This window comes from Conger conger, chromosome 2 (genome assembly GCF_963514075.1).
Source record: "Conger conger chromosome 2, fConCon1.1, whole genome shotgun sequence".
NCBI classification, from domain to species: Eukaryota; Metazoa; Chordata; class Actinopteri; order Anguilliformes; family Congridae; genus Conger; species Conger conger.
This window is the reverse complement of record NC_083761.1, coordinates 42,243,493-42,257,846: the sequence shown is the minus strand read 5'-3', so window position 1 is coordinate 42,257,846 and position 14,354 is coordinate 42,243,493. Positions and strand designations below refer to the sequence as shown.

Below are 14,354 nucleotides of genomic sequence, written 5' to 3'. Positions count from 1 at the left end.
GTTACCCCTGAGTCTGCGCTTGGTTCCTCTGTTCCCCAAACCTGACAGGCTGTTTTGTGCCAGAGGTGGGAAGGTGCTTTGTCTACTTCTGAGATCAGCCTCATGCCCGTGCCTTTGATTCTCACGCAAGCTGTGCGTGTTTTCCCACAAGCACCCCTGGCACGGTGGTGTAAGGGGAAGTCAGTGTGAGACTGCTGACAGGCTGGCAGGCAGGCAATTGGCTTATTAATGCCGTCATGTTTATAACCGCATGTCTGCTTTCCAGCTTTTTTTTACCTGTACATGCAGTCACCTCATGATGGCACAGCTCACTGAGTGCAGCACCCTGAGATCCATATGTTATATGAGGTGGTGGTTGAATTAATTCTAGTTTTGAGAACATACAATGACGAGTGGAAGGTGAATTGAGAGAATGATTCCTTGGGAGGAGACCTTGGGAGGAAACGGAGCCAAGTAGATTTGCGCTCCAGAGGTCTCAACCCAGTTTGGAATAAAGCCTTCCCCTTCCTTCTCTGCGTCCGGATCGAATTCAGGTGGTGCCAAGGATTTCGCAGAGCTCCGTTGTGTGTGAGCAGGGCCTCTGCATCATGGCTGTGCATTTTCCGGTTCGAGCGGGCTGCAATACCGCTGACCCTAATTGCCTAATCTGCAGCATGTGGTCTGCAGGCCGAGTCGGCGGTGTGAACGGGGCTGCGCCGCACAGGTGGAATGAGCTTCGAGCCCCTCGCACGTGCCTCTCACTTTTAGGTGAGGCCAGTCGCCATTCCGCCTGAGGGTTACTTGAGTCCAAAAGCCTCGCTCACTACCATTCTGGTGGCCTCGGGCCTTTCAGCTGGTTCTTTTGTCAGGCACTGCTTTTCCCAGCATCCATATTATCAGCTGCGCTTATGTAACCACAGGTATGTGGCTTCTGGCCCAATCATTCCTGGCCTTGCTGTGCAAACCCTGACCGCAACCCCCACACAGCTCCCGAAGGGCTGAGCATAAATCCTGCAGCAACTTCGGGAGTATAATGAATTCCTCCAACTTTCTGGAGACTGGGTAATGTGATGTGAGGACACTATAACTTGGGTTCATTTTAAACTGTACAGTAGTTATCGTGAATGAATCAAAGCAATGTCCTTGGGGTGTATGCTATATTACAGAAAATATGTTGTCATTGATTGAAATACAAGAGATGCAGTGTAACAGTACAGTATGTAGGTTATCATTGATCGCCATTCAGCAGAAGACTTCTGCGGTTTGGCTTCAGTGAAACTTGAGAAAAGTGTACAGATTCTGCAAACAGTAATGGTGACTGGACAAAAATTTTAGCTTTACTGTGCAGTTTGTTAGTATTTGGGCAGTGACATCATTTTTGTTATTTTGTACTCCAGCATATTAGATTTGAAATTAAACAATGAATATGAGGTTACAGTGCAGACTGTCAGCTTTATTTTGAGGGTATATATATCTGTATCGGGGATCCGTGAAGGACTTGCAGACTGTCCAAATATTTACGGACTACACTGTATGTAGAAAGGGCACTGCCACAAAAACAATTTGAAAGTGTAGACAAAACCTGGCCTTGGATTTCAGTGGGAACATTTGAAGTGTTCCCACAGTTTGGCTTGAACCGGAAGTCTCAGAAAAGATTGTCGAGGCTCTACTTTGTAATTGAGCTGTGACAACCCACAATTTCCGGTGCCCCCAAACTTTTTCCCTGAACATCCATTTGCTGAGCTGGGTGATATATAGTACAGACCTGCCTATATATGATGATACCTCTTCACCTGGCACAGCAGCGGGCCTGACCAAAGCAACGCCACCTCTCTCCTCCTCCCTCTCACATGGGAGAGGAGAAAGCACTGAACACATAGCAGCCCAGCTTAAAGGTACAACATGTAGGATTTTTGTGTTAAAACATTGTTACAATCCCTTACCTTCCATATACAGTTAATGCACCCTGTACCAAAACATTGTATAGCTGTACAGTAATTCAAGCTCTTTGGTATGAAAATTGGTTCTAATTGCCACAGCCAATGGCGTTTCAACATCACTGCGTTCACAGAGAAGGGGGAGGGATAAACGGTGTTCTGGTTTGAGGGTGTTTGTTGCTGCAATTCCTCTCTTCACTGAGTTTGACATTACCTATTGTACCTTTAAGTGAGGCTTCAAATTCAAATAAACTTCATTTCTTTATTACTTTATCCACTCTGCCTGCCTTCTTGTTGCTGAGACATCAACGTCTGAAATTCATCATCATATGTATATCATACAAAAAACTGCAATGTATTGAAACCACAAAACAACGATGCCAAATTGTTAAAAAGATTTTGATTCGTATCATCCATACAGAGCAATAAAACAGCGGGCTCCGCCATGCCACGCTTACAGTTTTTCAACCACAACCTCTTGGATCCTCATTTAGAAATTGAGATATCCAGTGTTAAACTGTAACACTGTATTTGTATATAGCTTTTGTGTACACTGTATGTACATGTTCTGACATACAAGCCTCTTCTTTAATTTGATCTTCAACCGTGTGTGTGCAGTACATCGTTTTTGAGATATAGCACTTGCACAAAATAGGCTGAAATTGCCTTCTTGGGGGCCAAAGTGGAAGGGGCTAAGAAATAGGCATAGCATAGTGTAGCAAAAATATCAATACAATTCAGGACATTTTGCTGGCAAAATGTCTGACAATCTTCTGTGTCTGCACCGGCTCCTCTGTTTTGCCCCGGCTTTTTGATTGCCAGTGGAAGCTTGCGCAGGATGGCAGCATGCTCCGGACAACAGTTCGGAATGATGTGAGAAAGTGGAATCAGGCCATGCGAACCCAACTTGTGTTTTTTTTCTCAGCCAGTAATCTTTGCCAGGAAATGCCAAAGGCAGGTGAAGCTGCCAGGGCTGCTAACGACCGAAGCCTTCCAGCGCCGACGTTAAAAAAGCTTCTCTTTCATCATGTTTACAACTGCGGCTTCTTCTCTTTGTTACACACAGCCAGAGAAAGCCTAGCCCAGCGCCCCAAGCATCATGACAGTCAAAAGGCTTTTAAGGAATTATACTGGCCTGAAGAGCGTCGGTAAAACGAGGTTATGCGTTTAAGCCTGCGGCGTTTCTCCGCTTGATACAAAGAAACCTGCCCGTCCGCCGCCATGCAGGATTGTCGGCTCTTTAAAACAGAGGCCTTGGTCGGGAACATTCACTCTAAGCACACGTTTGTCTCAACCTTTAAAAACTTTCTTCAGCAAGGCCTACATCCAGGGATATGTCTGTTCCAGAAATGTTTTTTTCAGATTGAAACATGACTGCGTCAGCATCCGCACATTAATTTTCTCGCGATTCCACTCTCGCACATTTTGGTTTGAGGAACATCGGTGAATAACATGTTGTTCCAATAAAACTTTATAATTCTATAAAGCCTCCCCCCATTTTCCTGAAAGGCTACTGTGTGCTCCTTGCGCGTTGGGGCTCATCAGCCAAGTTTGCAGCCTGCAAGTTGCTACCAGTCGTGTCACAGGGCCCAGTTCCTGTACCTCCAAGCTGATATGTGTTGATTTAAACACAGCTGACAGCTTGCAGCCTGGAGGATATATTGGTGTTCATACTGGGGTCCTGATTGAACACACATTTTACCTTGCATGACGGGCCGTCCTCAAAACACCCCAAATCTTCCCTTGTATTATGCAAATAAAGTTTTGCATTTTTCAATCCTGCCTTGTCTGATGCTATGGTGACCTTATGTAACTCCTTTGTAAAGGTGAGCACTTCACACACTAGGACTGTGCTGGGTATATATAAACCAGCTGAGAATGAAAAAGCCCAATGCGGTGAAGCAAAAGCCAAATATGATGTCAGCCCCCTTATTTAGATTTATTGATTGGCTCGCCTCAAAGGGATGGTCATTCTCAGGTTCCTATCGCACAACACAGACTCAAAGCCTTAGTTAGAAAGGCAATTAGCACTTGCCTCTTTTGCAAAACAGATTACTTGGCAGCATTTATGTTAGGTTGTCTGGACAGCAGACCAACATCATGGATCCCCTATTTAAATAATGCTAGTTTGGAGCAAATACATGAAATAACATTAATGAGCCTAGAATTTCTTTGGTCTTTTAAAAAAAATATATATTCAGTATGTGTAAACAAATTACAACATAGTGAGCTCCATAAGTCTTGGGACAAATATTTTTTTCTTGGCTCTGTACACAAAGATTTGTAATCAAACAAAGCACATGTGGTTAAAGTGCAAATTTAAATAAATAGTATTTTTTATACATTTTGGCTTTACCATGTAGAAATTGCAGCACTTTTTTATAGTCCCCCATTTCATGACGCCATAACATTTGGGGTGCATGTGATTAGTCAGGTGTATTCAGTTGCCTCCTTAGTGCCGTATAATAAAGCTTTCAGTATCTAGTCTTGATTCTAGGCTTTTGATTGCCTTTGGTGTCTGTTATTGCCATTTGTCAACATGAGGACCAGAGTTGTGCCCATGAAGTCAAGGAAGCCATTATGAGAAATTAGAAAAAAACTCCGAAAAAAACTGTCAAAGACATAGGCTAAACATTAGGCTTACCAAAATAACCGGTTTGGTTATTTTGTCCAAAGACTTGTGGAGCTCATTGAGACTGTATGTTGACATTTCTGTGAATATACACTTAGTGAGCACTTTATTATTTATCTTATTAAGTCTTCTGCTGCTGTAGCCTATCCACTTAGAGGTTAGACTGTTTGTGTGTTCAGAGATGTTCTTCTGCATATCACTGTTGTATTGTGTGGTTAATTGCATTACTGTCACCTTCCTGTCAGCTTCGACCAGTCTGGCCATTCTCCTCTGATTGCAGAACGGCCTGTTTGTTGCACCATTCTGAGTCGACTGTTGTGCGTGAAAATCCCAGGAGATCAGCATTTCCAGAAATACTCAAACCAGCTTGTCTGGCAACAACAATCATGCCACGGTCGAAATCACTGAGATCACATTTTTTCCCATTCTATTGTGAACATTATCTGAAGCTCCTGACCCGTATCTGCATATTTTATGCATTGCACTGCTGCCAAATGATTAACTGATTAGATAATCCATTGAATAAGGGGTGTACAGGTGTTCCTAATAAAGTGTATATTATGAGGACATAATGCAAATTATATCAATGTGTAATTGCGTATAGTCTTTCATTGAAAATCTTTCTAATTTTCCTATTTATCGAAAGATACAGTCTTTCATTACTTCATACCGAATTTAGTTTGCGATTTTACAAGCTGTTCCCTGTTAATGTCTAATGAGCAGTTCCTCAGATTCAAGAATTTCTTGGAACTGGCTCCTGGAAAATACTGCTGGCAGCTTCTTGCCCCCCCCTCTTTAGGCCGTATCGACATGCTCTTGATGCCATGGTTTCACAATAACTTCTCATGTTCATCCCCATCTACAATTCTGGATCACAACGAAGTGTGCCAGTACTTATTCTGAAGCATTGATTTGTTGGTTGTATTTTCGTGACAGTGTTACGTTGGGGTCTGCTTGAATGAATAGGAGTGTGTTCCTGGGTGGAAAAAGGAGGGCCATGCTTGAATTGATTACAGTACTTTGCATTGCGTAACTGGATGCCTAAGTGAGTGGAACTTTCTACCCTCTGTCAGCTAGGATGCAGAAGACAGATCTCCTGTGTTGACGGGGCCCATTTTGGAGAGCGCCAGCCAGCTGTAAACACAAACACAGCTACCCGATTTCCTAGAACAGTTACAGTGCAGCACTTAGGTCTCCCAGCAATTTTCCACCCGCTCTTCACACACTGCAGACATGTGTGTTTAACTAGACAAAAACTGTGTTTTCGTGATTTCTTTTTTTGCACAAAATGTCAGGCTTTGTTCTCTGTAATTGCAACATCTGTCTGTGCGCTTTGGATCTATTTGATGCCACATGGAGGAATTGCTTTTATTTTGTTGCATAACACATCTTTATATACCGGGGCAGAGGGAAGGATTAAAAGGGATGCTCGATAATGTTGGGCTCTTCTTGGTAACGGCTCATAAAAACTCTGAACAAACATATTGGTATCGGCTCAAACATCAGCTTAATCATAGTGATCTGAAAATCTTTTGTTTTAATGGATAATTTGTACTAGCCAAATTCACAAACAGAGAGTCAGTTGTTCTCTAGATTCACTCTTTGTGTTTAATGGTAAAGTTGAAGTATTATGTTATGCCGTACAAATAAAGCCTGTTACATTTTTCCTTTATAAGTTGCTTATCTGCTTCTTCAATGAATGTGGAAACTTGGCCACAGTTTGCATTTGTGTTGAAATGTAAAACATTAGGAATGGGCATCAGCCGGCATTGGCAATCAAATATTGTTTTTTTGATACTGGCTCCAGAATTTCCATATTGCACAGCCCTACTCTTTATAAGTTTGATAAGATAGACTTTACCCAAACATCTGAACTTTCTGAGGGCCTTTTTAAGCTACAGCAGTACTTGAGAGATACAAAGAAACGAGTTATGCACACCGTGACAACGTGACTAATTAGCTAATAAAATTGAGCATTAAATAAGAATGAGGCACACTTCCCATTGATTACAAAGTGAAGAACTATAATTAATTGAAAGGGCATGCCACTATTGGTAAAAAACAAAACAAACAAAAAAAAAGTAAAAGTCAGCCGTTTGATATGATGAAGGTAACAAACAAACAAAAATTGTTTATGAGATCCGGATTATTAGTGTTTTACAATGAGTCATTATCATACTTGAGCTTGTCTGGTGTATTTGAACCTATGAAATACTCTCAAAAAGTGTAAGCCTCACCTTCTGGTTCTCTTGGTTGGCTCAATTGCAGCAGGCAAGATCAATTGAGCACAGAAAACTATTTGACTCCAAAAAAATTGCATATTTGACCAAGGTCTGATCTCCCCTGCATTGAGGTTTTTGGCAGTCTTTAGCTTCATGCAGTATGAGATACTTTCAAATAATGACCATTGCTCATTTCAGCAGAAGGCTGTTGTGTGTATTGCTGTTCGGTGACACGGGACTGCTGTACCCCTTCCCCAGACAAGGAAGCTGACAAAGGTGGAGCGGCAGCGCTTCAGCGAGGAGGTGGAGATGCTGAAAGGCCTGCAGCACCCCAACATTGTGCGTTTCTACGACTCCTGGAAGTCCACCTTGAAGGGCCACAAGTGCATTCTCCTAGTCACCGAGCTCATGACCTCAGGAACTCTGAAAACGTGAGTCTCTCCATTACATCAAGCTCCTCCTCCATCGCATGCTCACTAACCCTGGGAAGCAATGTGGGGATCAACCGGTCGGTGGTTTGTTTAAAGAGCTGAATTCCATTGCTGTGTGAACTTGAACTTACCAATTATACACCCTGTTGAAAAAAACAACTCTGGAACTGCTGGTAGCTGGTTGACCAGCTTGACATGGTTTACTGCCATCACTAGTTGGTTGACCAGCTCATACCCATCTAGACCAGCTTATGACCAGCTTGACCAGCTTCAATTTCAAGCTGGCATAGCTGGATTTTACAGCAGGGCACCAATAAGTAAAACCAACCAAAGAGTTTGCTTTGTGCAGAACCACCCCAACTAGATTTTAAACCAGCTCATGCTTGTGGTAATAACTTAAGTACCAAGATACACATTACAGGAGTTCGCTAGTATAAAGAAGGAAATCCTATATACTTGTACTCCATAGACTGCAGTAGTGATTGCCAGTTCCAGCTACGCCTTTATATAGAAACAAAGCAAAGAAACCTAATCTATGTACTTGAGTGTTGTTGATAGAGAGCTGGAAAGGCTTCTACTGTGTCCTCTCAGATCCGGTATAAATAACACTGCTCTGCGGTGTTGTCAGTTTACAGACTGACGCATTGAGATTGTCAAGGACAAAGCTATGCCAATAGACAAGTGACTTATGTATGTTCTCCTTAAATGCAAGTGGCTAAATACATTTGAAAACTTGTTGTACATTTGTGTACTTGTTACTGTTTGGATTGATCTGTCTGTGTGTAATGTACAAATCGGTATTCCAGTATTCCATCAGTATTTGTATTTCATGATGCTCATTCCTTTTTAGAAGAGAGATGTGTAAGTAGGTGTCCTCCTACATTTTTGGCAGGAAATAGTATTAGGTGTTTGGTCTGCTCAGCGCTTTGTGTCCTGTAGGTACCTTAAAAGATTCAAGGAGATGAAGCTGAAGCTGCTGCAGCGCTGGAGCCGACAGATCCTGAAGGGCCTTCACTTCCTCCATACGCGCACACCGCCCATCATCCACCGGGACCTCAAGTGCGACAACATCTTCATCACTGGCCCCACCGGCTCTGTCAAGATCGGGGACCTGGGCCTAGCTACCCTCAAGAGTGCCTCCTTTGCCAAAAGCGTTATCGGTGAGTCCTCACGCACCACTGTTGTGTCTGTTTGAGCAGTGCCTTATCCGGCCTTCATTTTGGGGTCCATCAGGGGTCCATCAGGGATCCGTTATGAATGCACTGAAAGTATATTGCTGGATTGTGTATTAATTTTGGTACAGCAACTGTGGCTTACTCAAATAATACTCATGCATGATTATCTTTTCTGTGTCCAGAGCTCTTTCCATGAAAGCACATGTCAGCCATGTGATATCTAGTACTCACTGAGATTGCAATGAGCTACTCTCCCACCCTTGCGTCACGGATTGCCTCTGAGTGCTCCATTCCGCTTTTACATCAGGTCATACAGATCTGCTTTGTGTACAAACTGGTGCAATTTCTTGAGCGGTGACGTTACTCTCAAGGTCGGTAGATAAAGCTGCTGTTGTTGACATGATTTGATATGTTCATTTACCACTACCTCGTCAGCCGCCGTGTGTGCTGTATCTCCGCGTTCGTGTGATAGTCTGTGTCTTACACCGCTACTCCGTCCGCCCTCACAGGGACTCCGGAGTTCATGGCCCCAGAGATGTACGAGGAGAAATATGATGAGGCGGTGGACGTCTACGCTTTCGGGATGTGCATCCTGGAGATGGCCACGTCAGAGTACCCCTACTCCGAGTGCCAAAATGCGGCCCAGATTTACCGTAAAGTCACCAGTGTGAGTGGAACTCTCAATTGGGTATAAATAACCATGATGGCATGACTTCCTGTCTGTGCTCTGTGCAATCATTTAGTGTGTGTTTGGAATTAAAGTGCAATGTATTTGTGCTTTAGCCATATCCAGTACAAGCCGTAGGGCTTTATGTGGGATGTGCTACAGGCTCATTTAGACTGGTGATTTGTGGCGACAGACAGGACATTGACATTTATTTAATGTTTAAGTGAGACCACAGTGCTATAGCAAATGTGTAACATAACTGCTATGAGGCCATACAATAGCAAGCTTTAGGATCTCCAATGGACATTTACTTACAGGAAGTAAGGAATCTGCCTTTTCAGAGCAGAAATTGCATTTGGAAATGTCTAAATCTAGTAATCTAATTGGCCTTTAATTTACCATCATCATTTAGTTCTGTGATCAGGAGTTACACTTTAACAAGGCAGGAGCCAGTCGAGTCAGGCATAAGGATACAGCCTGACTAACTGTTAGTGGACATAAATCGGTTTCAGATGATGAACTGGTTTGAAAATTAGGCTAGCATTAGTATTTTCCAGATTGCATTTCAAGATTACATTTGAAGCCATGTTCAAGTGATCTTGGGTAGGTTCTTTTCTCACAGGTCCACATTTTCCGAAGAGGTATAATCATGTGAAGGGTATAAAGACTAGTAGTAGAGTGCACAATAGAGCATTGGTCCTCATTCCTGGTCCTGGAGACCTGCTTGGTGAGACTGATTTTTGTTGGTAATGGTTTACGTAGGCAGTTTTGATGGAAGTCGTACTTTTCTGAAAGGACATCTCTAAAGGCCCGGACACACCAAACCGTCGGACGTCGGTGGAGCCCTGTCGGCCGAGTCTTTCCGGTGTGTCCCGCACGCCGACACTCCGTCGGACGTCGGTGAGAGCTCGCTCATCGACGGCTCCGGGGGCTCCGACGCCGACCGTCGGTTTGGTGTGTCCGGGCCTTAGAACAGCAAAAGTCAGTTCTCTTTCCATGGGAAAGCCAGATACTTAACATAACATGCTTAGCTATTAAAGCACTTAAGTGAGAGCATTAGTGACAAGAACCTGAAAAGGAATGCTTGTGGTGCTTGAATCAGTGGTCTTCCATCACGGAAACATGATATAAACAGGTGGAAAGAGGTATTCTGGGATATGACTACAGACAAAGAACCAATGCAATGGATTTTAAAGTGGGTGTTCATATTAATGCATGTTGACGATGATGCTTTCTGAAACACTGGGCAATTGCTCAGTCTTCTGATAAGGTTTATCCACATTTTCTCAGGGAAAGTAAGCTGAGGTCAGATAACAGCACAACACACTGGACCAGATTTGAATACATGAAATTCACAGTGCTAAAGGTGGCCTGACGAGGGTATATTGGTGCTGTCGCAGTCTGCCTGAAATTAACATCTTATTTACAAAGGCAACAGCTCATTTCACAATCAGTGAATAGGACTGCCTACTAATCGCAATTTCCTATTGAGGCAGATCTTAAACAGCACAGTTAAAACACCTGTTAAGTGCATTGAATATCTTCACTGCGTGTGATGATATCCATATATCTTGTGCCATATAAAAGTTTATCCAGTGCAGGACACAATGTGCAGATAATCCAGCTATGGCGGCAGTTGTAGTTTGAATGAATCCAAATGCAAGATGTAATGTTGCAATGAGCTTGACTACTGCAGGGATAGAATAGGAACATCATGTGGGAGGTTCCAGGACATCTTTTATTTCTCCCATAATTGTAATTATGTATATATATAGTGTTTGTCACAGAAGTCACAGGTGATTCTCTCTTTTTTTGCCAGCGCCTTGAATTTCCTGTTTCTTTTCCGTGATTGTTGTGGAGGATAACTAATCAAAACAAACACGCTCTTTCTGCAGACAATGATGCATTTCAATGCATTTAGCCAACTCATATTTTTACTAGCTCCAACACTGTTTTTTAAACTTCAGACCCGTGTTATTGTCACAATGGTTCAACGTTATTTATAAGTTATTTCAGTCACATTCCACTGCTTCACATGAGTCATTGGTTAATTAAAAAAATTATTTTGTAAATACAAATACCCAGTCTATTTTTTTTAAAGATATTTTTTAGGCCTTTTTCAGCGTTTATTGAACAGTATAGTATAGAGAGACAAGAAGAATGGGAGCGAGAGAGGGGAAGACGTGCAGCAAATTGTCGGACGGTCAGGTTGAGCAATGAGCATGCGGTCAGTGCTCTACAGGCTGCGCCACCGAGACACCCCGAATACCCAGTCTTAATTATTGCTTGGCATTCATTAATGAATATTTTCTTACTAATAATCTGTTTTAAATTTCTCTGGGAATTGCTGTGCTCTGGGGCAGCCTCCGAAGATGCACTGATCTTCGGAGTGTGATGCAACGGATCATAGTGTGATGCAACAGGAATCACACTGAGATTATTTCAGCGCATCTTCGGAGGCTACACCTCTGTCTCGCTTGTGAATCTGATGTTTAGACAGCACAAATTGACGCTCGTTAATTACATGAGCTTTTGTAAATTCAACGGAATACATATCAGCCACATTTATATGTCTCCGCCCTTTATTTGCGTGATCCACCCTTAAATTCATATGCATTAAGGAGAGAAGCGCAGCTTGCGATGACTCACCTAGATTACATGCATACTACGGTTCTAGCCCCCTGTGACAGTTCGATGCATACAAGGCATGTTTCCTGGGCAGAATGCGTCATGTGTGTGCCTGAAAATCATTGCTAAAGGCTTAGTAAATCTGGCCCTTTGTGTTGTTGGGTTTTTTTTGGAGCGCAACATAAAGGGCTCACTCAGGTGTAAAATGAAAATTCAAGGCCTTGTAATCTGATGAGTTCTCCTTTCCTCCTCAATCCCTTGGCACCATGTCCACTGTCCTTGCCTCTTATCTATAATGGCCTTTACAGAGTTATGCATTTCCTTCAAGCAGAAATACCTGAATTAAAGAACAAAACATACATTTAGGAATCCAGGTAAAAAAAAAAAGGCTTACCTCAGTTTACAGAAATGAAAGGGAATGAGGTTTCATTTTAAATGGACAAACGGTCCTGGACGGATGAGGTGTCTACCCGTTTTTTATGTGTTCCTGCTCTTAAGTGCTTCATTTAAGTCATTGATTGGCTAAAATGTCTGCCCACCTTGTTTCCAAGGCCTAAATTGTCTGCTGATTGAACAAAAATCACAAAAAAACATCAGAGACTGAAGCCCTCCATGGCATAAGGTTTCTTACTCGTGTGGGTTGCCATTTCAGATATACAGTATTTTAATACGTTATATGGTGGGTAATCTCAAAAGGTTTAGGATCCAGTACACAAGACTTCACTGAAATGAATGAAACATATATCCATCCATCCATTATCTTAACCCACTTATCCTGAACAGGGTCGCAGGGGGGCTGGAGTTTATCCCAGCATACATTGGGCGAAAGGCAGGAATACACCCTGGACAGGTCGCCAGTCCATCACAGGGCAAACACACCATTCACTCACACACTCATACACTCATACCTATGGGCAATTTAGACTCTCCAATCAGCCTAACCTGCATGTCTTTGGACTGTGGGAGGAAACCGGAGTACCTGGAGGAAACCCACGCAGACACGGGGAGAACATGCAAACTCCGCACAGAGAGGCCCCGGCTGACAGGGATTCAAACCCAGGACCTCCTTGCTGTGAGGCGGCAGTGCTGCACCACTGCACCGTGCCGCCTGATGAAACGTATACATTTTAAAAAAGTTTTCACATTAATAGACACATCAACACAGATCTTTTTTGTAAATAAATATCAAGGTGCTTGAGAGTTAGCGCTCCCTTCTCCTTGTTGGATTGAAATGTTAATCAAAATATATCAGAGTAGAGGGATAGAGGTGTCAGTCAGTGTACTGCAGCCAAAGGTCAGTGCCGGGTATATCTTCCTTCCTCGTCCTCCTGCCATGTTTTTTTTCCTGGTGTTTTTACACCATACTGCTGTCCTTGAAGAGCTGCATCATACATGCATACATGCAAGGAGAAAACTTTCTACAATCATTTCACACTCACAATCACACCGATTCTGTAGACACAGCAGTGCTGTGATGCACAAATAGGTACATGCCAGGGAACAGCAGGCCTGTCCATGCTGGAAACACACTTATGAAGTCTGAGGTAACACAGCTGGTGGCATGTTTGACCTACTTGGTGATTTTAACCACCAATCACCAAAAAATGATCTGTGCAAACAAATCTGCCAAGGCTTATTTTGTCTAAGACAGCAGGATACATGATAATTGTCTTCCGTTTAAAAAAAATAAAACAACAAATAGAATGTACATTTTTGCTTTATGTTTGGGGTCAATTTGACCCCATTCAGTGTTAGACATAAAACCAGTTAACCTTTTTTTAACCTTGATACTGTATGATTTTTTAAATGTTCTATTTTGGTGGGATTAAATGGTAAAAATGCAATAAACATAATGCTATGGGAAGTCCTGTACCAACTTTGCATACAAATCTGTTTTCCAGTGCTATTTTTACCCTCTGTAACTGTATAAAATGTAAGAAAATCGCACAACTTTTTTACAACAATACTAGCAATTTTTTAGATGTCTTTGATTTAATGAATGATTCTGGTGGCACTTTACCATACAGGTCCCAAACTTTCACTCACTGTTCCCAAGGCTCGAAAATGAGATTCCTCACAGATTTGGGAGACAATAAGAAGGCGACACACTACGTGTCAATTTTTCTATTACAATATCTTAGTGTTTATTTCAACTGTTGGGCTCAATTTGACTCCAAATGTAAAACCGGTCATAAAATCTTAACATAATAGGAGGGTTATACTATGGGAACTGTTCAGAAAAAATTATTAAAAGATTAACTGCCTGACATTTCCCTGCTGTGGACGAGTTTATGATCAGGTCGTTGGATAGGCGGGTGCCAGGAGTTAGGCTTAATTTTAATGTGAAGAATGACCTGTGCTGCCATGTTATGAGTGTTGTTAGGAGAGGAATTCCAAACTCTTTCTGCCCCATAGCATGAACAGGACTGAGTCAGTGCCCTGCTCTCTTTTGCTGGTGTAGTAAAATGGTATTATGAACACTTTCTTCCTTTCTTTTTTGAGTCCTGTGAACACTAATAATTATCAAGAGTGCCTCGAGGTATAAAGAAAGAGTATTTCAGTAGTTTTATAAGGCACAATCATTTTGAGAAAATCTACATTTAACTCGCATCACAAAAATGTTACTGCTGCTCAGAATTCCTATTCCGTTTAGCCATGACATTTAGCCTGCTAAATTGTGATT

At 42.4% G+C, this 14,354-nt stretch overlaps 1 protein-coding gene across 1 annotated transcript in view; it reads left to right on the top strand.

The window, feature by feature from the left end:
- The window catches only part of wnk4a (WNK lysine deficient protein kinase 4a), a 67,929-nt gene that overhangs the window by 22,258 nt on the left and 31,317 nt on the right, over positions 1 to 14,354 (top strand). The window contains exons 2-4 of the mRNA XM_061231674.1: positions 7,029 to 7,201; positions 8,141 to 8,361; positions 8,886 to 9,043. Of these exons, the coding sequence (XP_061087658.1) occupies positions 7,029 to 7,201; positions 8,141 to 8,361; positions 8,886 to 9,043 (552 nt within the window). The remainder of the gene's footprint in view (positions 1 to 7,028; positions 7,202 to 8,140; positions 8,362 to 8,885; positions 9,044 to 14,354) is intronic.